Source organism: Oreochromis niloticus, linkage group LG23, assembly GCF_001858045.2.
Source record: "Oreochromis niloticus isolate F11D_XX linkage group LG23, O_niloticus_UMD_NMBU, whole genome shotgun sequence".
NCBI classification, from domain to species: Eukaryota; Metazoa; Chordata; class Actinopteri; order Cichliformes; family Cichlidae; genus Oreochromis; species Oreochromis niloticus.
Window position 1 is genome coordinate 7,509,031 of NC_031986.2, and position 26,801 is coordinate 7,535,831.

A 26,801-nucleotide genomic window follows, 5' to 3' on the forward strand; every position below is an offset into this window, starting at 1 on the left:
TACAGGAGTGGCGGGTAGAAAAGAAATGCATTCAGCTGCACACATGTGCTAATACGGACATGTCAAACTCCTGGGTAGATATTGTGTATTTCCCATATATATATATATATGTGTGTGCACCCTATGGATCGAATCAATATCAGTTTCTGAAGGTTGGTGTGATTACAGCGAAGACACTGAAAGAAAGTATTCAGTCACTTTCTTTCCTCTTCAGACATCTTAACCACTTTACACCCACCAGGTCGTCAGCAACCTGCTAGGGTTTCGTGTTTCAAGGGTTTCAAGTTTCATGCATGAATTTGACATTACAGTTTTGTTTTTCAAAGCTTTTCCATTTGGGTGTTCCAAATAGGCAACAACTTTGTAAAAGGGCTAGACCTTAAACTATAATTCCTAAACAGGTAACTGGAAATGTGGTTACAATGAAAACAAAGATCTAAAAGGGAAACAAAGTGATAAAAATATAGTCTGGTCACCTTTTTTCTACTTATGACAAGACAGAAACTGTGGAGATGTGCAGGAGTAGGAGTCCTAACAACTGAGTGAGGAAGAGGTGGAGAAAGGTGACAAGTAGAAGAACAGAAGAAGGTTGTAAGAAAATATATGGAGGGACATAATTAGGAAGGGAGAGATTCAAGGATTCAGGTAAAGTAAATAGCTACTTTGACATTGAGCCACTGCAATAGTTAAACTTCAGCTTTTAATTGTCACATGCTGTAGTGCAAACCAACTATCCTAACCCAACAACAACTGTACCAACCTGATTAAAATCTGTTTTAATACCAATAATCAAACAAAATGAAATATATACATAATGTGTATGTAAGAGTGATCATGGTGGGCTGTCTGGACTTAAACTGCCAGGGCTGATTTTATTATCGCCGTCCAGCTCTGGGCTGTAGTCTGTCTTTATTTGTTTGTGGGTTTTTGTTCTTCTTGGAATCCCTTCTTCTCTTGCTCTTGTTCATATGAAGGCTGGACCTAGCCTCTTTGGCCTCAGGTACCATTTTATAGTCTTAAGCAGTGTTTCCCAACCCTGTTGAGCCACGGCACATAATTCACATTAGAAAAATGACACAGCACACCACCAAACAAAAATCTCACAAAAAGCTTATTGATGATTTTTCCCCGCGCACCAGGTATGGCGAAATTGGCTCGGTTTGTTCCCAGTATACCTTTTTGCTTTCTTCTGACCACTACTCATGCTAGGGCCTTCATCTGGGTCGGAGTTTTCTCCAGGACCCAGGTCAGATTGACTACTTTTTCTTTTCAAATATTTAGTTATTGCTATTACGCACTGTGTCGTCTCACAGCATGACTATTATTTCATTTCTTCTTCATCTTCTTCTGTTTTAATGGCAGTTGGCTACCCAGTTCTTGTAGGAAGTGTAGTTGTACTGCCTTTTAGTGGAAGAGAATGTAATTGTTCTGCTGGTTGCTTAGACCAGCGCTCCCCAACCTTTTTTTGCACCACCGACCGGTTTCTGTCCGAAAATATTTTCACAGACCGGCCTTTAAGGTGTCGCGGATAAATACAGCAAAATAAAACCAGTGCTGGTACCAAAAAAAAGAAGATTTATTCATAACACAGGAAAAGACCCAGGGAAACCAAGTTAACAATAAATACGATTAAAAAAATCACAATAAAAAATGATAAAAACCCTGAAAACCCTAAATTTCACATCCACCTCAACTCTCATGGCCTGGTACCAAACGACTCACGGACCGGTACTGGCCCGTGGCCTGGGGGTTGGGGATCGCTGGTTTAGAGTACTAATCAGGTGGAACCAGATAATCTTCCACGGCACACCTGATCATTTCTTGTGGCACATACAGTGGTTGGGAAACAGTGGTCTTAAGTTTGGGATTTTGGCTGCTACCACACAAAGAGCACTGCATTCTCATACAGTAGTATATATTTCGTTACCCTGTATTTATACACGTGCAATGACAATAAAGTTGAATCCTAATCCTAGTGACAAGTCCATCACAATATAGCTGTCCCCTAACATACCCTGGTTTATTGTCTGTTTCACTCTAAATGGGGCTACTTCTTTGTAGGTCATCAACTATAGTAAAACGATGCTGATACTGACGTATATTATTATCATTAGCCTAATAAGCTAGTTGCAGGACATAACAAGAAGACTCGAGCACTACCACTCCATGAACAGCTCCATTTTTCAGATGATGGCTAAGATTTTCAAGCAGTGACCTTTTGGTTGTATTGCACTATATTTCATTAAAGTCTTAAAGGAGAAATTGTGCCTTCAGTAAATGATCACACTGTATAATCTTTCTATTTTGGAAAAATGAGAAATCATACAAAGACACAAAGCGATGGCATATATTTATTGATGTGTTTGAGTGCTTAAAAACTCAAACTTTCAGCACACTATTGATAAGCTGAATAGATTTTTGAGCGATGTGCCATTCTCATATTTCTGCTGTTATTAGTTATAACAAAAAAATAAACCAGTACCAACAATAACATTTTGTGAATCAATGTAGTTTTCTAACCGCACAAGGATTTCTGGGATGTTGAAGTTAATTTCAGTGTTCAATCATATTGTAAACCAAACAAGCTGATTTACAAAAGTACAAATGGCTAAGAAATCTGTTTAGTTATTTTTTCATCTTTCACATAATGCAGCTGTAGAAAGAATTTTTGAGACCCTATTGCCGAATAAGTACCTCCTGAGAAAATTTGGTTTATTGTCTGTTTCACTCTAAATGGGACCATAATTTACAAAATGAACCCTCGGGTTGGACTGAATAAGACTTCAAGCGAGTGATTGAGACCATAAACCTACTGAAAAAGTGCTTACAGAGCTCATAAATCAAGTGAAACATAGGCCTGTTTTCTCATAGCCTTCTATATAATCACACTCCTTTTTGCAAACAATAAGTCGCCCCCTGGTGGTTGTTAGAAAGAATACAAGTTTGATGCACGTGGTCCTCCTTTTTGCTACTCATTACTCATACACTCACCACAGGCTTACCATTCTCTTCTTTGGGGGAGGTCTGCGTATACTGTAGGAGTAGTAGTTGAGCATGGCGTACTCAATCATGGCAGCGAAGACAAACATGAAGCAGACGGTGACAAACAGGTCCATGGCGGTTACGTAGGACACTCTAGGAATAGAGTTTCTGGCCACTGTGCTCAGCGTGGTCATGGTCAGCACTGTGGTGATTCCTGCAAAAGTAACAGAAGCGTGAGGATAGGAAGGAGAGTCACTTCACAAAGCATGCACGATGAATTGCTGGTCAGCAGTAGGATGACCCATGTGGATGTCAGTGATTACGTAACATGTGAGCAGCACTTTATTAATCGCTATTAATAATGCATATGGGGTATTCTGGCTAGATGTCCCCAGTCTTGCATCAATCCTTTCTATTAAACACCCACAGCGGGATACGTTTTGAGGGTGGTGCAGCAGAGCGGTCGTAATTATCAAATGATTCAGTGAAATTTTTCTTTTTATTCTCTCTCCTTCCACTTATGATCAAAATGATGTTTCAAAAAGAGATCTGCGGGTTAAGCACTTCTATTACACAGAGGCTTATGAGGCGGATCCTGAGTTGCCTCTGGAGTGGTGCAAGTAGTGCAGCCATAACTCAGCTAGCACATTCCTGTTTGTTATTCCTGTATATCTGCAAAGGAATGTGATTCGGAACCAATCGGATAAATAGTTGTTAAGATGGCCAAAGAAGAGTGACACACATGGAGATTCCTTGCAAATACCTTGTTTGCATGGGGAATACAGTATATTTAAGAAAACAACTATGAAAATAAAAAAACCCTGTTTTTTTAGTAAAAAAAAAAAAAAAAACATAGCAAAAAGTACAGTTTATTTAAATTCTGCATTGTTCTTTTTAAAACATTTCTTTCTATCCTGTTTACCTTTTGTACTAAAATGACTCATCACTATTCTGATATTTTGTTTTTATGCTTTTTTATTGGTCATATCCAATAATTCACTCATTCAGTCAAAGCTGAACTCTTCTGATGTAGTCCAGTCTCCTTATCAACAACCAAATATCAGTTTTTGCTGTTTGCTGTTGAAGAAACAGCTCAAGGGCAAACAGCAAATACATTCTCAAATACATTATCATTGATTATATCAGTGATGTGTTCACTACAATGTTTTCCCATCAAAAACTCTGCACTTTTCACAGTTGTGTTCAGACACTGGAAACACTTTACTTCAGGTCAGGAAAAAAAACAGCTTCTTCTACCTAAACCTAAACCAAAAGTTGCATCTGAACTTAATCCAGAGCGTAAACCCAAGTCTAAAAAGCTTTGTAGTTGTATATAATCATCATTTTGATGATTGTGTTGAGGTCAGTGAAGTGAATGATTTAATTAGCCATGGTTTGTACTTCCTTTTTTGACCTTTTTCTCTGACATGATCTTAGTTCGGGCCTCGAGTTCGGTCAGTGATGATGGTGATAATGGTTTTGGTCTCTTGCTTTCATTGCAGGGTCTCCTGCAGATACATGGATGAGCAGATCAGCCTGTCTGTGTGTGAAGCCTCAGTGGTTTAGGTTGAAGACTGCACACACAGCTCTGCAGCAGGGTGACTTTCTTCCTGCAGGTCTTGGATGCTCTTGTCCGGTTTAGCAGTTGTATGATTATTATCTGTGTTAGCTGTGTTGTTCTCTTCAGTACCCACATTTGAGGTTCTCCACTGTTTTGGACTTGGACTTATGACTGAAAACCTCTTCCAGCTGCTCCTGACTGCATGTAAAGCCAATCCAGCTGAGTCTTAGAGTCTGAAGTCCTGCTGTTTGCAGATACCAGTCTGGTATAACACAACTGCTGCCTGTTCAGGATGTCCTGCAGTAGGTATCTGAGAGCACTGATCTCTCTTGTATCATATGGGACTCTGTCCTCCTTGGGTCTGAAAGTGGGATTGGCCTGGTGATACCAAGTCCCTGCATTAAGCACAGGGTTACCTCTTATGACACCTGCTTTTTCCTCCATATGCGTTTGCACTTCGGCCATTGTAGCATCTCCGTATATGACGCATTTATGTTTTTTGAAAGAATTCCATTTTTCTTTTAAAATAAAAGACCAAAAATAAAGTCTTTTATTTTGAAGTATATGCTAAATTAGCAATATGAGGGCCAACTCTGTCAAATAACAGCAGTAAACACTATATAAAAGCAGCTCATTAAATAGTCAAAATTTACAGTTTATTAAAACAATAACAACCTTCTTCTGGAAATTTATGTATTTATTTTTGGCCAATTTGTTAATGCAGTTAAAATAGAAAAATCTGTCCCCTGTGGTTAATGTTCTGACCTGAACATTCACAAAGAGAAGTTTTGGAAATATGGAATAAGATTTTTAAAAAGCTTTCTTTGATTTTGTTGTGATAAATATACGATAGGTTTTAGGCCATACAACCTTGGGGATTCTAAAAAATTTTTACCACTCAATAGTTAACACTTTATAAAAACCTGTCAAAAGCAGGCATTATTGTCAACAGTCTGTTATACTGTTTTTCCCCTTAAATTCAAATTAGTTTTTGAGCAACTGACCCACTGAACCACAAAAAACATAAAAATAGCCACTTTCAGTTATATAACAGCAGCAGTGGCAGAGAACATAATGCTGCTGTTGAGTGAAAACATCGGCATAGTTGTGCAGTGCTGAGCTTAATGAGTGACTGTCTTTGTGTAGCCTGACCAGAGCTTGCTAATCTTTGCTAGCACTGCTCCACAGTGACACCACGTGTCTCATGCAGGTCTGAAGTGTAAACTGTAATTCTACAAATTCTAGAAATAATATACTGTTGTGTGGTCACTACAGCTATAACACATTAATAATGCCTGAGATCAGATTACCAGAGATCAGAGAACTGACAGACACTCTCTGTTATATAAAGACATCAAAGACACACCTGCGCAGATAAACAGCAACATGGATAATGAATCATAAATGGACATAAATAATTAGGCTCTTTTCTATATTATATAAAAACATGGTTCCAACTGGGATATTACTCAACAGCCACAGTATCTGTCAGATAAATAAATAAATAAATGAATAAATAGGTTACTGAACAAAAATAATGACTATTCACAAGATACTTATGTGTTAATAGTTAAGTAGTAGCAAAATGTGATGGCATTAATCTCAATCAATATTACTGCTGGATTTAATGCTGTGGTGGAAACCCATATCATAGGAATGCTGACATCAGTCAGTGTCTAAGGACATAAGACCTATGAGTTAAAATGATTATGAAGAAGTCAAAATTTAAACAGGAAGTCTGTATGGTTAAATAAAAAGTTAATTTGGAAAAAACAAAGTAGTGAAAAAACCTCATTTAGACTCTGGTTTCTGGATTTAATCAAATGTAGTAATAAAAAAACTATGACCTCCTTTTTTTAAAACCAAATTAAAACAGACAATAGTTAGTAACATGCTACTTTAAAATTCAATTAGGAGATACAGATTTCCTCTTTAAATTTTAACATACCATCTACTACTTTAGCCTTCTTTCACATGTCCAGTTAACTGTGTCTAACAATTAATCCTTTTTTTTTCTTTAGAAGAAATTTGACTCTGTGATTATGTAATAGTGAAATGTTAACGCAGCATTCTCCACTGAGATTTATTCCTGACTGTTATAGTGAGAGGCCGCGTCATGCTGACAGTTAACATCCTGACTGATGTACAGAATGTGGTCATTAGTCGGCCTCTGGAGAGGCAGAGCTCTCATCAGTCCACTTTTCTTTTAATGACAGTGATGAGTGATGGAAATGAGGCTGGAACGCTTGCATTAGCTTGACCTCTGCAGCAAAAAAACTCACACTGAATTGAAGATGTGTAATAGCCACGTCGGGCAATAACTGCCAATCACCTGCTAAAAGCTTGTGCATAATCACCGTAACTGGAGAGCACGTTACTTTGGGAGGTAACCAAGCTCTTAAAAAATAGTAGCCATGTTCAGTATAACGGCTGTATTTAACTAACTGTGTTGATTTATTTTACGTAATAATATTCCTCACAGTAAAAATGTCAAAAAGTCCATCCAATTCAAAAAATGGGCAATTACAGCAATCATTAAAAACACTACAGCAAAACAAAAAGCCTATTCTATCTGACCTTCCAACAGATTAACATCCACCATGGAATTCCAAAAACCTTCCTAACACCCTTTATTTGTCTTTCAGTCCTGTTAGCTATTTGCTATTTAAAAGACTACGAGGCCAACGTAATAATAACGTCTTTTCATTTCTATTACATTTGAGTTCTTCTGTCTACAAAGTAGGTCTAGTGTTTCTGCCAAACACAGTGAAATGCTGTGATTGTTGTGACTTTGGCAGTGACTGAAATACTCAGTCAAGTCTCCAACCAACAGTCTATTGGGATCTTCCCATACAACCATCTTTAGGGTTTTGCAGAAAATATCCAATGAGCTGCAGGCTTAACTAAAATGGTAAATGGACTAGTGCTTTTATAGCTCTTTTCTACTCTGAGCTGTCAGAGCGATTTTAACTACAAGCCTTATTCACCCAATCATGTTCATGCGAGTAACTCATCAAAACTCCACATTAAAAGACTGGGGGGAAAAACACTTACTGGTCTGATGATTCTTTATTTCTGTTGTGACATTTTAAAGTAGGGTCCTAACATGAAGCATGGTTTCAAATGGAGTGTTGCTGCCAATCACGTCCATTCCTTCTCATGTGTGCATTCTCTATTGGCTGCTTGCAACCTCACTAAAAAGAATTTTATCTCAGATTGGCTTCTTGAACATGACAATGAGTTCAGCATACTCAAATTACCACCACAGTTACCAGGTCATTATCCAAAGGAGCCGCTTTGAGATGTGGCGGAACCAAAGATTTGTGTCCGATCTGACAAACTCTTTGTCATATGGGTATAAATCTGCTTTGTAAATCTATGCCATGAAGACTTAAGGCATTTATGATGGCAAAAAGGGTTCTAGCAAGGTGTACCTAATAACAACGTAGCTCTGAGTGTATTGTTATTATAACAATTTAACTTTGCAGGAGTTACGTTTGCATCGATCAGTTACAGTGTTTCCAGTTCTCTGCTGAGATTTACAGATCTTCATTCTTGTTGTGAATGCTGATGAGCAGGACACAAGAAGATTCTGGAAATAATGATGACAAAGGGCATCCTATCAGAATTTCAGAGCTGTTTGTGTGGGTCTGTCTGGAGGTAACTTTTAACTGTGTGTTATTGTGTCATTAGTGGCACCGTGGAGTAATTACTCCCCATGGTGTCTTAAGGGAGACCGCTGTGTTCGCTTGGTGACATGAAATCAATTCTTTTTAAGAGAGATGAGCCCAGTGACAGTAATGCCCACCGGGGGCATCGATATCGACTGCTGTGACACATACACATCATTGTCATGGGCTCGCCATCTTTCCCTCTCCCTCCCCTTTTTTCTTTCCACGCCGCACCTCACCCTTCCTCTCCCCTCTCTCTTCTCGGTCTCTTTCATCCTCTTCTCTCCTACATGTCTTTTGTGGTGGTGGTGGTGGTGTGTGTGTGTGTGTGTGTGTGTGTGTGCGCCACTGTTTTTGCCTGTGGTTTCCATAGAGACGAGTTGCTCCCATCTATTTCCAGCTACCTCCTCTGGTCTAGTGCTCGTCTAGACTTTCTCTTCTTCGCTGCTCATTAGATTTAAGTGCTCAACTAGGTAAATGAAAAACTCTTCTTCTCATACCTTAGATCCCGCTATCTGATCAGACGCTGAAAACAGTATGATCTCAATAAAACGGCACGCGCTCTGACAGTGCCTTTCCTCCCTTTCTTTTTTATTTGGCTGCTATTTCAAATCAAGGTCGCGGGTTGTCTTTGCATAGATTAATTCATTCTGGGGAAATTGGCGCTACATGATGCCATAGCAACCGGGTGATTCCTGAACCACACGGTGTCTCGCATCTACAAACGGAAAACAAAGTGCCGCCGCAAAGAAGTGAGAAAGCTCCAGTGCATATGCCTGTAGAAAGCAAATATGCCACCGACACATCAACGCGAGTGCAAAATAATCTCAGCGGTGTGATCACAGCAGCAAGAAAGAACAGATTTTCTGGTTTTGTTCATGAGGTTTCAAACACATGACAGCTGGTATAAAACCGTGTCATACATGTCTGGTTGGTACTGGCTGTTGCCACAATATGTTAACAAATACCAGACACTGACCTTTGTTTTGTGTCCAGGGGTAAGCCAGGTGGAACAGACCACAGCTTGGCGTGTCTATAAATAGCACGGAGAAGTACCAGTGGAGTATCAGTGGCCGGGTCACAGGACTGCATGGGTTTTCACTGTGACTGAGACTATAGAGCTTTCTCTCTTTAAACTGAAAAACTAAAAGATACTGAATTTTATTTGTTTTCTGGAAATAAACCTCAGCATTGTATTTATGAATCTTTCTTGATCAAAAGCTGTAAATAAAAGATGGATGTAGCCTCTCCTACTGGAATACACACTTTGTCAGTGTTATGACTGCAGCCATGTGGTTTTTGTTGTTATTGGTTCTTGTTTGTTTGCTTACATTTAGTGCTATTGCATGATAGAATGTAGTGCAAATTTATCAGGTAATGCTAGGTTGGTTAGTGAGCTGAATTCATATAGTGTGTAATGCACTGCAAAAACTCAGAATCTTACCAAGTATATTTGTCTTATTTCTAGTCAGAAATATCTCATTACACTTAAAATAAGACACAATCAGCTAAAGAGTAACATTCCATTAAGATATATGAACTTGTTTTAAGACAGTGAATCTTGAAACTAGAAAATTTTCACTTGTTCCATTGGCAGATTTTTTCACTTATTTCAAGCAAAAATATCTTGTATTAAGTGAAAAAAATCTGCCAACAGAACAAGTGAAAATTTTGTAGCTTCAAGATTAAAAGACTGGTACAAGATTTTGAGTTTTGGCAGTGTGCTAGTGTTAAATAAATGACTTGCACTGACCAAACTGAACCTATGCATACAGGTCCAGTTCTAAGACTCAAATTAACCAACGTGATGGCTAGCAGCCAGCTATGGGCTACAGCTGCCTGTCTTATCACACCTAATCTGAAGGCTAAACAAAATCCAAATGGATGAGTTGCAAAAATGTATATATGCTGAGGCTGCAAGCTTGATATTTACCTGACTGAAGCACTTAAGGCCCTCTGATCAGCCTCTATGCCTCTGTGACTGAGGCCTAAGCTTGTGAATTTATTGATCGAATCACTTTTGGAGCCAGCCTCAATTGTCTATCAGGGCGACTGCAGAGTTCGACAGTTCTAACTTGGCTCAGTCTTTCAGCCCTTGAGGCTGTAGCTTGTATAACAGGCAGTTTTGTTTTCTGGGATGATGCCATGATGGTGCTGTTGATACTGAAGTCTTGAACTTGGCTTTTTCGCGATTGCCATCTTGTTGCTCTTCAACTGATAATGAAATTTGTGAAACAAATGATAACTCTTTCTGACATTTTTGCCTCAAAACCAGATTTGCATCCCATCATAAAAAAGGCTGTTTGTATTCTATTGGTATATTTTCTTTTGAATAGCCAGAAATGCTACAAAAAGATTAGAGATCAAAGCCACCCCCCAAAAAACATGTATGTGTTCTGACAAGTGAAATTGAAATTATGCAGTTGAAACAGTTGAAACGGATTAAAAGTTGGTATTGTTTACAACAATCAGGGTGTTCATGATTTGAGCTATGCAGCACTCTGGCAGGCTTTCCACCGCATCAACACAAAGTACAATACAGTATATATAAGAGCTGACAGTCTGCTCGGTGAGAGCCTTGTTTGTTTATGGTAATTATGCTGATGTGTTCAAATTAATGTGCTGGTGATTGAGGTTAAAATGCTACACGCGGCAACTTCAATCTAATGTGATTAAAGGTGTTTCCCGCAAACTGAAGGGGCCTGACTTAAAGCCCCGACCCAGACGTGTAATCAGTCAAATGGCCCTACATGCCCTCTGACCACTTGGGACTAAATAGCCTAATGGGAGTCTACTCTCTACAATATATTTACTCAGTTGCGTATCTTCTGATGGTCAGATGAAATTTAAGCAACTTTGGACACAAAGACCTTCTTTAAATTTGTGTTTCAATTACAATATAAGAATTAACACAACAGTTATCTTATGGCTAACATTTTTGGTCTGTTGAAAAGGTAGCGTTTAACAGTGCTTTTCAAAATTGAATATTGGAGATAAAGTAACTCAAATTTTTTGAATATTTCCATTTGGATTTGAGTAAATTACTATTTGAACATTTTAAATCATGTGTATCTCTTGGTCTAGTTTAGTTTAGACTGGTTTTGTCCAAATGACCCTTGCCACAAGGAGGCCAAGCCACATAAAGTCATTGCTGAAAAGGCCAGAGTGCTTTATCAAAGTACTTAAATAAAAAGTTCACTGGAATGGAAAAGTGTGGTAGGAAATGGTGCACAAGTAACAGGCATGATTACACCATTAAGTGACTTGTCAAGAAAAAATTGATTCAATAGAGCTTCACGAGGACTGGACTGAGACTTTTGTCAACACACCAAGCTCTACCATTCAAAGACATCTTCAGGAAAGGGGCTACAACCCCTGAATCAGAAGTGATGTCAAAAAGGGCAAGTTTTTTGCAGTCTAATGTGAAGTTTCTGCAGTGGGTGATGAGTTCATTTGTCACATCATCTGCTGGTGTTAGTTGTGGTTGGTCATGACCAACGACCTGCTGCAGCAGCTGTTTTATCAAGTCCAAAGTCAATGAAGCTGTCTTTTAGAGCATTTCTTGCTTCCATCTCCTGACAAGTTTTACAAAGACACTGGGCTGGCAGAAAGCACAGCTGAAAGAGATAATCACAGTGCCAAAACTACTACCAAAAGGTTTGCTGATGACATTATTACTGTGCTTGATTGTCCAGCAAACTCACCTGACCTTGAACCCCATAGAGACTCTATGGACTGGTGTAAAGATGAAGATAAGAGACACCTAATCCAAAATGCAGAGAACTGAAGGACACTGTCAAAGAACCCTGAGCTATAGCAACACCTCAGCAGTACCACAAGCCAATCACATGCCCGTTTTCTTTATACAATCAACAAAATGATTAATTGTATAAAAAAAATTTGATTTTTTAAAAATTAAGTTACAAGCCGTAATCATCAAAAAAGCCATGTAATATTTCACTGTATGTGTAATGAAAAGAGAATATTCAAAAGTTTATTAAAGTTAAATGACAAAAAATGAAGTTTTTTCTACTGTTCACATGTTCTGAGTTGTGCACTAGCATATTGCCTCATCTCTCTACCGCACAGACTGAGGAACTTGTATCTTTGTACAATCACCTATCTTTAACTCACTGCCTGCTTTGTGAAGTTCCCATGAGGAACATTGTCAGCCCTTACACCCAAGCTGACATCACCGCTGACAAGCATTTGTGTAAAAGACGGGTCTCACAGAGAAATGCTGGGGTTTTAAATGCTGCTTTTCTATTTTTTCCTTTTTGCTTCTCTTTTGCCAGTGCTTGCTGCTAGTCTGGACCTCATCTTTGATGAACAAGTACTAACCAAACACTTTGTTGTTTGGGTTTGAAGAGCATTTCTTGGGAAGAAAATGACAAGTGTCCAGAGTGGAGCTGTGGGTGCTAGAGACTGTCAAACTGAGAAAAACAATCAGTATCAGCTGGTTTAGCAAATGCCCCCAAATGACAAATGCTCCTCTTCAAGTGATAAGTTCTCTAGTGGCGTTATAAATTAAAACTCTTTTCTGTTGGAAGCAAAGGAGAAGTGACAGTCCTCAGATGGAGGAGATTGAGGTGGATGGATGGTCCAACAAAACATTGGCAACACAAGAAATGTGCAATTCCAGTTTTCGATTCACAGACAGCACTTGAAAAATTAGGTAATTTTTGTGTTTAAATGGGCCCTACCATAGTCACTGGGTCATCAGATCAGAACACAGATTTACTTCAGTCTTCACTTTCCGAAAAATGCTTTTTTTTGTATCTTTAAGACTATTAATCTTGTTACTGAGTGACGAGCCTCTATTATACCCTCGACAGGGAGTACTTAGCTGTACCCTTGTGGTTTGTGCCTTAAAGGGATCAGTACTGAACTTCTGTTACCAGAATGGACCTTAATGGACTGATTAGGATCTAGGGGAGTTACAAATGACACGTTCTAGCTTTAAATTCAGAGGACTTATTGGGATAATGGTCACAACAGCCTTTATAAAAGCCACAGTTGAATTCCTAGAGAGTCTAACCCCCTCTGACAAAAGGGAAGCAATCCCAATATTGCTTTTCTTTCTCATTAACAAGCTACGAAAGTCTTGAATCAATGAATAAATGCCACTGTACCTCCAGCTAGTGGTTGCATCTTCATCAATTTCCCAGCACCATCAAGTTTTTCTTCCATTTAAAGAGTGTTATTCAGACCACACTTGAACAATTCAATACAAAGTCTCTCATTGGCGTTTAGGCATGAATATGTGGGGATTGCAAAATGGTCCAAAAACCCTTGCAAGTAATGTGAGGCTTCATGTCTGGTCTGGGTGACATGGATATGGCTTTATTTCAAAAGCAGTAAAGCAATTTATAGCATGTCATTCATCCAAAACCATCATACTGTTAGCTTAGAAAATGAGTAAAATGCATTCAGGAGAAACAAAGAAACATAATTTTCACCAAGTTAAAGTGTTCTTGCTAACAGGTCAGAGATTCAGCTCTGTTATGCTTGTAGTAGCTAATATAGCCTCGAGCAGAGATGAGAAGGCTACAGGAGGGCTGGTAGCTCACTTCTTTCTTATTCCCTCCAGACTGTTTTCATTCTCAGTTTTGTTGTCTCCAGTCACAACTGATGCTTAAGGCAATTTATTAGGTTTTGCACAGTTTCCTCTGGAGACACGGGTCTTGTGTGTTCTACAAAAATGTTGCAAATCCTTTCTGAGACTTGGTGGTGAAGGGTCTCTTCAAAAGTACCTTACTATTCAGGCTATTATTTCTTTTGCTTTTAAATACTTCTTTTCACTGAGCTGCCCCCTATAGGATGGGTTAATGGCAGAAATCTTAAAACCTATACAATTAAAAGCAAAAATGGAAAAATGGAGTTTGGGGAAGACTCTGTTCTCTGTGGATCTCCTTGAAGTAAACTTGTGACACTAAGTGATACTCTGTATTTCTCTGGATAATGCTATGAAGCATGATGATGGATGTTACCAGTAGATTCAATTAATTCCAGCACCATGGTTCTTCTTCACACCCTCAAGCTCTACCGTCTCAGCTTCTGCCTTGGGGTGGTTTTATTTCCCATCACCAACCCCCTGTATCTATGTCAAGATCCATTTGCGCTACAAAGATTGAGGTCTAATGGGAATCAACCTGAGCTCGGCTCTCTTACTTTTAGCCCGCTGGTGTCCACATATCCTGCTGAAGCAGTAATGTATGACTGAAAGCTCTTTGGAAATGCTACCTGGCACATGTTAACAGTTTGTCGAGGCACTTTCCCTTTAGCGGTTGGGTGGAGGGTCAGCAGGGGCAGTGGCATCCTCTGTATTTTTCTTGGACTCGAGTTTCTCTTCAATCCGACTTGATCCCACTCCGTCCATCTGACATTTCTCCCTGCCTTTGAGTACCAAAGGCCATCACTTTGCTTTACACTCTTTTTCTGTCCCTCCCTTGTGTCCAGCTTTTCCTGCGCTTATCTCTCCTCTCCCCTTTCAGCTTTGGGATCAGGTCTCAGGCTGACTCTAAAACGGGGGCGTTGTACTAGAGGAGGAAGGCTAAATGACTTTCTGTCGTTGACCTGAAAGTGGATGTTTATCAGGACTGGGGGTGCCTGCTTTTTTGCACTATCTGTTGTGAGAGGGAGATCACAAGTCTGTCACTGCCTTTGGTCATGTAATACACCACCACCCACATACTGTAAGCATTAAGTGACTTGGTTATGTCCTATGCAGGCTAAACAGGCAGGCTGACACAGGAATGGAGAGCCAGACTGGCACACATACAGTGTGAGGTGTGTGATTCACATTACAAAGCAGCTGTCATTGCAAAGTAGAAAAACCATAGTAGCTTTAGTCTTTATATGCTGGTTAAAAAAAGGGGGAGGAATTGGTATAAAATAAAACCTGTCCAATATATCTCAGTTTAATAGATCTGAGGCTTATGGAAGATAAGAGAAATTGGTTTTGGAAGGAGAAACTCCTTTACTGCTCCTATAAACAAACTCAAAATAAACCTTCGAGTTGTTGTGTCTCTCTTGATCTCTTCACACTGTTTTGATGTTAAACTGTCATCGTGTCAACTTGCATCAGCCTACGAGCAAGAAGCAAGCTGGGCCGAACACATACTCTTGTCATCATCCGCTTTCATTAACAGCACAAGAAAAGAGCTTTCATTTGGTCCAGTAAAGCCAAAGCTATGATATTATATTATTGGTGGCGGCGTCATTGTTCAGTGTTTTCTTTGGGCTTGATAACCAACAGGGCTGGACAGAACTCCAATAAAACTTAGATATTAACGCAGAGATCATCCAGATGACCTTCTGTGATATTGGCAGGCTCATGAAGGGCAGGAGGGACTGAGAGGAATTAAAGAACTTCAGAGTGTCGTGGGTTGTCTCGACCCAAGTGACAGCTGGGGTGAAGGTGGCTAGAGGTTGGAGAAATAATCTTGGGTTTAGTTCTTGGGTCAAGCGAGAACATTTGTGTGAAAGAGGTTAATTAGAGTCTAGCTACCATCAAGTGTCACCAAAGTGCCATAAAGCAAGGCACTTGAAGCCAGCTGCTGCAGTGGAGATAAGAGTATGATTTGGATTTTTGGGGGTCTTACCTGGGGAAATTTGGGATACTTTGAGTGACCAACCAAAAAGTAAATCACATAACAAAAGACTTCATTTTCAACAGATGTCAACTAGATTGGAAGTGAATTGCCTCTAGACATTTTTGTTCCCCATGAATGCCAGGATGACTTTCATGTAACCTTATAATAATGACGTTTTTTTTTCTTTTTTAAATAAAATTGAATCTCATGACATTCCCATCCCTTTTTTAAAAGACTATACTACCAGTGGCATCAAGATTTAAGGGCTAATGAGGAAAGTGCTAAAGACACGTTGCACTGAAGCTATGTGCTAAACAAATACAGTAGCAGAAACTAGAAGATGTTACTTTCATAATACCGCTTATGCGTTGCTTATGCATTTGGATTTCTATTATAAGATTTCCTTTAAGGTCATAGGTAAAAATTCTATACAACAGGATAGATGTGACCCTAGCTCCTCAACCCCTAATCCTAAGCCCCCGAGGGCTAAATCATCATAGATGGTAACTCCTAACCCTGACCCTATATTAAGGCAAAGTGTTTGATGTGTGTCAGTGGAATAATTATTTACTATGTTCCATGCCAAGAAACGAGTTAATAACATTTTTTTAAATGACATATTCTTACTTAGGGTTAGATTTAGGGTTAGGGGGTCAACCGCAAAGATGAGTTAGACTTCAAAGTGTTAACCAGTTAAGTTGGTACCGGGGGCACTGGTGCTTAACTGGTGAAAGCAGACACCAGCAACAAACAAATACATTACATGTATTAGATTTTCTCACTAAAACTCCGATTATCTCTGAATGCTTATCTGTGTGTCCGTATGTTATCTAGTATGCACCTAATATCAAATTCCTCCACACTTTACAGTGAAATTTTAGGTGTTTATACTGTGATCAGCTTTCAGACGCCACACTCATCAAGTTTAAGCCAGTATGAGATGTCTTGGACAGTTTACATACATTTATATGTCCCCAAAATTCAGCGTTTGCTATCTCTTTAAAAAGTCAGGACCTGAAATAATATTTAAATGAAAGCTTGGTGAGTATGAACATTGTTTGCAGCATGAGCTTGTAATGAGTCACCCACAGGGGGGAAATAGAAGTCCTAACTAAATAAAATTATGAAGCTATGAATGGATGGGGTGGTCATGAACTCATCAAACACTTACCTCGAGTTCCATCTTAAACCAGCAGCACCTTGCACAACATCATCATCCACAGGAAAGCAAATGAACTAATGATAGGCATGCAGCAGAGAGGAAAATAATTCAAAACAGTTGTCAAGTCATGCAAGGAGAAAGAATAACACTACAACAAAGTATAAAACGGAAACAAGCAAGCTGATGGGACATGAATTTTCATGATGGTTTAATGCACCTCTAAAGTCCCACTGTCACGTACATATTCATTTGCAAATGACTAATATATTATACCCATGCACACGTACTCAACAGTTTTGACTCCAAACCAATGCTAGGTGAATATATTCCAGTAATTTGAAAGATTTTAACAACTGCAGTGACAAAGATGAAGTGGCAATGGAGTTGGCATTTCATTCAAAAATAGATCCTTGGTTTTGCTATCTAACTCAGATTGCAGAGAAATTGTGTAGCTTACCTAAAGCCGTCCTTGCAGGCGTGGCATCACTCTTGATCCAGAAGGAGACCCAGGAGAGAACCACAGTCAGGATGCAGGGGATGTAGGTCTGGATGGTGAAGTAGCCCATCCTCCTGCTGAGGTCGAAGTAAACGGTCATTAACACGTAGTCACCTGTTGAGGAAGGGAAAATGGAGTGTGGAAACAACTGGCAAAAAAGTACAAATAACATAAGAAAGTCAGAAAAGATACTATCATGAAGTAATAATGCTGTCAAATCAAATAACACACAATAAATTTAGACTTTGCGTGTCAATACTTATGCAGAAAAATGATGTATATTGTGAGAAAATATCAACAAATTCTCTTGGAAACCACATAATAAAGATCCATCTACAACTTCAGAATGTGGCTGAAAACTTCTACATTTTAAACGTTACTGTGATATCAAAGAAAATTAATATTATAACCGGAAACTTGTAAAAGCTTGCTCTTTCTGCTTTTTTCTGCTTCCCAAAGTGTAGAAATGCAAAAAAGACAAAACAAGCAGCACAATAACTAAGTCCATGGCATTCTTTTGGGGCTTTAACTTACTGTTGAATGAACTACATTGTGGAAATTGTGGTTAAATTGATAATACCAGACAATAGAAACTGACACACAATGTAAGTACTTGAGGAAACTATTGCAAAATTAATAAAAGGGAAGCTTTGGATGCCAGCCTGCACTGTGTGGCATGATTGCTGTAGAGTATTTTCATTGCTCTCAAAAGAAAGAAACCTTTGCTCATTTTTGCAGTTCTAAAATCCTCTTCAAGTTTTATAATACTGTAAGGTGACCCTGCTATTTTTTTAGTTACACTTATATCCACTCACAAACCACCGATCTTCATCCCTGAGGATCCCGAGCAGCACACTGGCTCATGTGTAATTAAAAAAGTCTGATGTCTAGCTGGAGGCTACATCATGCTGAGCTCTTAACTTCATCTCTGTCATCAAAACAAAGGATGGAAAAAGAATCTGAACATTAGACGGTATACTTTTTTCTGAACTTCATCAGAGCAGCAATGACACTCACTAGATATTAAACAAAAGCAGAATTGTGCATGATGTGACAGAATGTAGGTGAAGCACTAACAAAAACAGCTAGGGGCCAGTGAATGAAACCACCCTCCCAAAAAAGAGGACTGTTTTTGAATATTGGCGTTTATATAAAGACATTTTAGTGAGTGACTCATGTCAGCACAGTTTTCTTCAGAGATCTAAAGCATCTAAAGCTGTAACGACCTACCACATATCTACAGACATAGACATTGGGGCTCAGGATGCAGATATGGCCAGCCTGTATGTTGAAGTGTCCTTGGACAACATACTGAACCCCAAGTTGTCCTTAATCTATTCATTGAAATAGGAATTTGTGAATATTAGGTAAAGCACTTTGGCACAGAATAATGTGTCTGACTGGGCAAATGAGACTTGTAGTGAAAGTCCTATATAGGTACCGCTCCACTTATCATTGTTTCTGGGCTAAATCTGGTTGGTCAGTCGTACCCTTTTTAGCCTAAAACCCTATACCCTTAATGAGGAGTTATGACACACAATCTTATATCTCCATGTTGGTGTTGTTCCCACGTTGTCAAAATCATGTTGGTCGAGGATCAGCATGGCAACTAACAAATGATGTTGTTTGAGGATTCAGTTATCATTGACCATGAAGTTAGTTAATGCTACTAAAAACTATTGCTAGAAAACCAATATGAGTAACCTATGTTTGACTAACAGCAAAGCTAACTTGACAATGCATTTATTATATGCTATAAATTAATAAAGAAGACACTTGAAATGCTTACAGTTTGATCCAGTAGAGAGTTTTACATATAAAAAGGGCATATTAAATTTTTCCTGCCACATTGCAAAGCTATGACATTCGATGATTGGTCGGTTGCAAATGTTGATCCTGGACCAGCATTATGATGATGATGCAGATACACCAGTTTTGACACCTGAATATAAATCAATAAAGATGTAGTTTGATGACCATTAGAACATGTTTTTCCATGGTTCTAATGGTTTTTCCAAGGGTACAGGCAGGGATCGCCCTCACAGACCTCTAGTGCACATCTATTTTGTTTTGTCATTTTGTTCTGGAAGCAGGCCAAAATATGTTAGACACTGCTCAGTTCAGAAAAGAGAAACGAAGGTTACCTGCAGGAGGGTAAAGAGTTAACAAGTTTTTTGCTCGCTGGAAATATCTTCAGTATGTTTAATTAAGACCAGTTTTGTGCATCAAAGTGAAGTAAAACTTCACTGAAATTCATCAAAATTGGTATTTTTGAAGACATCGTTTAGGACATAAAAAAACTCCTTTTTAATTGGTTATAAAATTGCTGGATTAAATATGAAGGACAGAAAGAGCGGGGTGGGGGAAAAAAAGACAAGGACAGAAGAAAGCTGGAAAAAGGTGCTGAATTAATTTGCGGAGAGCAAAGGACTCGAAGAGAGGAGAATAGAGAAGCTTAATGGAGCCCAGAAAATAGTAGGAAGAACTTCTCCCTCACGAACAAGTGTATAATGGCACTGTCATTGTGAAAAGAAGATAAATGAGAAGAGTGGCAGAATTTACTCCGCTACCTCTCTAATGGTCCCAGTACTGTAGGATGCTTGTTTAGCAGCTGATAATTGACAGGAGTGGGGAGATATTGAGCTACAACTCTTGGTGAACAAAAGCCATTGTTCGGAGACTTTGACAGAGGTCTACATATCACCCGAGTATTATTTTGAATATTTCTGAAGACTGCCTTTTGATAATCTGGAGCTATTCAGATGATGTCATTTTGAATAAAACCTCTGAATAAGGCAACCTTTTGTCCTCTAACAGCTGAATTCATGCTTTAGATTCAACTGAAATGATCACTTTTACTGGGTGTTCAGTGAAGTAGGAGTGCGGTGATGCTGGTGGTACTGAGTAGGGGGGGATCGCGTACGTGATTACGAATGTGCTCAGGAGCAGAGAGATCGGCACAGTCATGGCAAGGTTTTGCATTTTGTGATTTTTTAAGGCATACTAGATATGACCCCGAGGACCCCTCAGAGATTGGAATACACCATTTTCTGTCCAAGTGAAATCTAAAATGCCCTTGAAAAGTGTTCAGAACTGGCACCACATTACTTATGCTGCATTCATTTTCTGGGGTCAGAAATTTACGAGTGGAAACTCCAGAGCTTGAAAAATAAAAAATCCCAAACTCAACGGCAATGTGTGTTTCCATAAGTCATGACCTTAAAAATTACATCGCACTGTCTGATGTAGGTACTGTTGCCTCTTGCAGTTCATCTTATATTCAAGATAACACAGACATCCATACGACCTTTATCTCAGGTCTTATTACATGACACTGACATCAGAATGTCAGTAAGAGATTTTTCAGTTTTCAGTCAGACACACTGCTCTGATATGCTGAGACACCCTATGGAATTTTATTTCCCACTGTATCCTATAAGTCTGATATTCACAAATTCAGACACATCCCAATGATGTTCTTTAGAAACACCCCATGTCAGAGTGATCTAGTTGACCTAAAAATTCCCTGGAAGGCCTTCAGTTGATTGAATATGCTGCAGCAAGAGTTCTGATGGGGACTAAAAAGAGAAAGGAAAATCCAGAGTCAAATTTAAAATCTTTCACCTCTCATACAAGTTCTTGTCTGATCAGGCCCATGTTATCTTAAAGACTTCATTGTTCCTTGTTATCCTAACAGAGCTCTTTACTTTAGACTGCAGACTTACAGTGCTAGTGGTTACTAGAGTTTTCCAAAGTAAAATGGGAGGCAAAGCGTTTAGCTCTGGTGTTCTGTTGAACCAGCTCCCAGTTTGGATTCAGAAAACAGACACTCTCCTATAAGATTAGGCTTAAAACTTTCCCTTTTGATAAACCTTATAGTTAGTGCTGGATCAAGAGTACCTGAACCCTTTCTTAGTTGTGTTGCAACAGGCCTAGGCTGCTGGGGGCTTCCCATGATGCTCTGAGTGTTTCTTCTTCATTCCCCTCTTTTCACTCTCTATGTGTTGATGCACCACTCTGCATTTAATCTTTAGTTATTATTAATCTGGCTCTCTTCCACAGTGTCACAACAGATGGCAGCCCCTCTGTGAGCCCGCTTCTGCAGGGGGTTTCTTCCTGTTAAGCTGAAGTTTCTCCTTTCCATTGTTGCCAAGTGCTTGCTCATAGGGGATTGTCTGATTGGTGGGGTTTTTTCTGTATTATTGCAGGACCTTTACCTTACAATATAACGCACTTTCAAGTGACTTCTGTTGTGATTTGGCACTATAAAAAAATTTATTGAATTTTTATATATATAGCTGAAGTAGATAGCAGTTGTCCTGCCCATTGGCAGCCTTGGATATGTTTCACTTATTTCAAGTGAAACATGCCTTCCCATCTAAAGTGCCCCTGACTGACATTAAAGAACAGAATAATTCACCACTCTACATGTAGGTCTTTTTAAACATTGTGAATAAACCTCTGGTCTTTGATGAGAGATTGATGGGACACAAGCACCTGAGGAACGTCACTGCTGGCTTTGCTTTCAGTGCCTGGAGATCAGTTACCATTTGCGCTTGGCGGGAAACCTAGCTAGCATTAGCATGTAAACAAGAACTCTCATTTATCATCTGCGCAGATGAGTTTTATTTCGCTAATCACCCCGAACAGCATTTGTGAAAGACAAAACTTTTAATAACTCGTTTAACACTTTAGTAATGAAAGCACTGAGGACTGAGCCGGTAACTCATACAACTTACAGTTTAATAAAACCGGCAAGTAGCGACACTAGCATTGGCATATCTGAGAAATATCTTGGTTGACCAAACATATAAAGTTTAACCAGGTGTTTTGCTAATATACCTTTTCATTACTTTTTAGGTAGATTGGTAGTTAATTCAGGTGTGATTATTTAATATTTTAGAAAGTATATTGTAAATCATTGTTAAACTAAAAATAGGCCCGTGTTTCTGAGCTGACTAAAAGCTCAAAACTATGATTTTAAAGAATATTATGAACTACTGTAGAATAAACAAAATAAAACATATTTAAAATGACCAATTAAATAGAATAAATAGTTTTATTTTTGATTCTTTATAGAGAATTAGTAAATAATGCAAATCATTTTGTTTGTAATGAAGTGTTTTTGTAGTATTTTATTGCTACTTTTCCTAAAGCACCGGTTGTAAAAAAATAAAAATAAAAATAAAAAAATAAAATAAATAAATAAAAATCTTTCCCTACTTGTCATTGTCAGCTAGTAGTTAATAGATAACTATACTAGTATAGCTGCACTTAGTCAGAAAAGAGTGCAGAGAGGTGAAGACATCCAGGAAGATTGCAGCAAGAGGCACAGCGGTATGTTTCAATCTGGTCCAATTTGTCTTTTTAAAGACTAAAGGAAGTTTTATATAAAACTTGTCAACTTTGTTAAGGAAAAAATCATGGTGCAACAAAGGAGTCAGAAAAGGCTCTCTTGGGGAAGCAGAAGGAAAGGTATCCAGCACATACTCAGCCTCATTGTTAAAATAGATAACTACTCCTACACCAGTTTCTGCTCAACCATTGTCATTGTCAAAGAGTAATGACATCTATGTGACCACTCAGCTGCCAAGTAAGCCGTTTTTCTGCAAACTTGCACTTAGAAAATCAATGTGAAAATTACCAGAAAGGGCAAGAACGCTCCCTTTTTAGGCGGGCGGTACCGATCGTCACTTGACTGGATCAAACACTTCTGTTGGCAAGTTATTAATACAAGCTGGTGGCAGCACACACTGTGGATGACGCTGGACATGAAGTGCTTGTACAGCAGCGGAAGAGGTGACAGCACTCATCCAGAATCTTTCCATCATTTGTTCAGTGCTCTGTACACACACGTGTGACATATTTCCTCAAATTAATCATTTTACCAACGTGCTGAAAGACTTTAAAATATCATCCCCTGCTTTACTCATCAAAAGTAACCTGTGTGCATGTGTATAGTTATGTGTGGTGGTTGTGCCGAGCAGTGTGTGATTTTGAGGAGTAGACTGACTGATACCTCTAGCCACGGGCTTGATTCATCATCCGGATTCTAGCAAAAATAAGTGTTATACTTTGTAGTAGCTGTGGATTGAGGTGCAAATGAAACTGTATTTTAGAGTAAAATCACTTAATTCTTTATTATTGTTATACATGCTGTTTTTAAGTCCCTGTGGTCACATAAGTGACACTAAATAGGCTCGCTCCCTATTCCTTTAGTCAGGAACGTCGAAATAACCAGTGAAATGACTTCCAGGAGGAGTCACCCGAACATTTCAAACTCCAATTAACATGAATGTCTAATAGGATAAAAACAAGACAGACAGACAGTCTAAGAGACAGACATATTTTCCTTAAACATGTCTTCTTTTTTATGACCACTAGATGACTACAACTGTCTCAACAAAAACAAGCTTTTGCAAAAAAATTCACTTTTGAAATGGAAGGGAAATTATGATTCTTAAAGGGCACTATAGAAACAACCACCTCTGTCTAAACATATGACGCAAGTCAAATGTCATAGAGTTTAGAGACGCTCTGTTCCTAATCAGCATATAGTTACTAAAGTTGTTCAGATCTCAGTGAGATTTTAAAAGAGGTTTGCTTTCTTTCCATCTTTAATTGACCTCTCCAGTCAGAACTAGTTATTAATTAAAACTGCCAACTACTGCTTACTTTGTGACTGCATGGATCATTCGTGATCCAGATCACTGATATGTTACATTTAACATTTAACATGATCGTAAAGTGTAGAAAGCCAGTTAATCAGTTCTGAAACATTGTAAAAATTAAGCTTAATCTAGTGTAAAGGTTCATTAGTGAGGCTAATCAAGGATATTTTTTTTGTTAGGTATTAGCTATAAATCATGATAGCTGTGATAAGAATGCCCCACTGTAATCATTTAAAACAAATAAAAAAACTAAAAAGCTAAGAGGTTGTATGGGTGCAGACTGCAGAAGCAATAAATATAGATAATGCAGTTTGAGTTACACGTTGAAGGTTAGAGCAGACTTTTGGACTTTTGGGAGAGGAATGTTGTCCCATTTTTGTCTGATACAGGACTCTCAACAGTCCTGGGTCTTCTTTGTTGTATTGCACCAGATGTTCTGGACTACAGGCAGGCCTGTTCATCCCCCAGACTCTTCATGTCACTTTTCCAGTTGTGCAAACTGCCAATTCCATAAGCACTAATACATTTTGATCATTGCCACAATCAGAGATGGTGGTGACAAGCTGGATGGTTTTCTCTTCTTTAGTCCAGATAAAAAATAAAAAAAAAAGACATTTGGCCTTTTCCCTTGCATACAGAGATTTCTCCACAATCCCAGATTCTTTTCATGATATTATGTTTTATAGATGATGCAATATTCATGGTCTTTATAATTTAATGTTAAGGAACATTATTCTGAAATTGTACCACAATTTATAGATTTTTTTTTCTTTTTGCAGTTTAGTGAAACTCATCAGATAGTTGTTCAGGCTCACATTGACAAGAGTTGGGATAATAGAGACAAAATGTGCAGTGTATCTAATTAGTTTTTTATGAGTATAACTCCTTGCACCTCTGTTTTTGGATTCTGCCAAGCCCCGCTGGCTGTCAATATAAAAATGCCATATTAAAAAGGGATTCTTGCAATCAGATCGTGTAATAAAGGGAGTCTGATTCATTTTCTCTGCAGCGACAATCTTAATCACAGCACAGTCAGTCCAACATAAAACTACTGGGTTTTTCTTCCATTTTACCTTATAAAACTGTTTCATTATACTTAATGTCCCCATTTATGTCTGGGATGCAGTATATGTTGTACTACTAAAGCAGATTAAAGGCCTATTAGAAGTGGAACAACAGGAGTAAATAAAACAGTTTATTGTAGCTTGAATTGTTCTCCGTATTTGCACTCCACAAGTTATTGTTGCAAACGTAGGACCATAATGCCATCTACCTTATGTAATATTAATGCATACTATAATATGAAGAATATGTGGAGGCTGGAGCATTGTACCTTCCCAGATGGACGGCCACCAGGTGCAGCGTGGTGACTTTTGGGCTCTAAATGTGTATCGTAACAAGCAACCCCTGTGTTTACATTTTGCTTCGACGGTATTAACCCCTCTGTTTATACTCTTCTGCAGAATAATTATTAGCCTGAGTGGGCTGTCCTACAGTTGTCTACAGACTCTGCATGCCATACTACTTTCCGTTTGGGAAGCTGCAAGGAAAATTCATGGGAAAGCTGTTTTATTAATGAGCTCAGCACAAGTCAGCTTGCGCCTGCTTTCAACATGTATCAGAGTCTTCCTGTCCTAAGTTTTAAAAGTTTTCTACACTTTTGTAAATATAATTTGAGTAAACTATGCCATCACAGTGCAAAAACTATTAATAATTTATTGAAGGGCTGCTTTGAAACTACTCATTGGGCTATCCACTTGTTCACAATGAACTATTTTCTGGTGTTTGCAATGTAAAATGCTAGTTTAAGCAACATTTGGGATGCTTTAAGTTATTTTTCAATAGCTGAACCACTGCCTAAGGATTGGTAACAAAGTAATTGTTGCGATGAGATTCTGCTGATGTAATTTATTTATTTTGTAAAGAAAACACCTCTAAATGTTCTAATTTGTTGGCTATCCTGCAGGAGGACGGAGGACGGACTTTTGGAGATGCCTGCATATATGTCAACACCAGTGATGTGCCAGTGATGGTAAATGAGAGACCAACTCTATTTATTTGAAGAGCCAAGTGATTTGTATGGTTTTGGTTAGTCAGTAGCATCGCTTGGCTAGTGATGAGTGGCCTGGTCTGGTTTTTAACTGCCTGGAGATAAGTCCGTAGCTAAATCACTAACTCACTCAAACCCAGAAATAAGCTTCTCTGACCTCTCAGCAGTATTGTTTTGGGGGGGATTAAGGGACCTTGAGCAGGTCTTAATGAGTGAACTGAAGGTTTCCCCAGCCAGGTTTATCCTGACCTATAGGCTCTCTGATCCTCAGGCTGCATAACGATATTGAAAATGTTCTCTGAAAAGTTCCAAGACTGAACTATAATTTTTAATTTTAACATGTGTGCAGTAAATTGTCTGATTTAATTGTCTGATTGTCTGATTTAGAAGAAGAGCTAAAATGAAACCACATGGGTTTTAATGGTAGAAACCATCATTTTTATTCACAGATATTAGTAACTTTAGCTATCAAACTAAGTGAGCTAACGTTAGCTCTAAACATTATTTTAAAAAGGCTTTATTTAGCTCAAGAAACCTGTAAAAGATAAATCTAAAAGATAAGTCAAATCTTATCTGTAAAAGATAAGTCAAATGTTCCGGCGCCCCCTGTGTG

The 26,801-nt window shown here is 38.6% G+C and overlaps 1 protein-coding gene across 3 annotated transcripts in view; it reads right to left on the minus strand.

Moving 5' to 3' along the window:
* LOC100689728 (gamma-aminobutyric acid receptor subunit gamma-3) overlaps positions 1 to 26,801 on the minus strand; it is a 147,878-nt gene that overhangs the window by 7,225 nt on the left and 113,852 nt on the right. The window contains exons 8-9 of one of the 3 annotated variants that reach the window (XM_003440929.5): positions 17,429 to 17,581; positions 3,003 to 3,196 (exon numbers count right to left, since the gene is read on the minus strand). In XM_003440929.5, the coding sequence (XP_003440977.1) occupies positions 3,003 to 3,196; positions 17,429 to 17,581 (347 nt within the window). Of the gene's footprint in view, positions 1 to 2,991; positions 3,197 to 17,428; positions 17,582 to 26,801 lie in introns of those variants that run through there. The other 2 variants (XM_013268949.3, XR_001223983.3) reach the window with 2 other exon arrangements.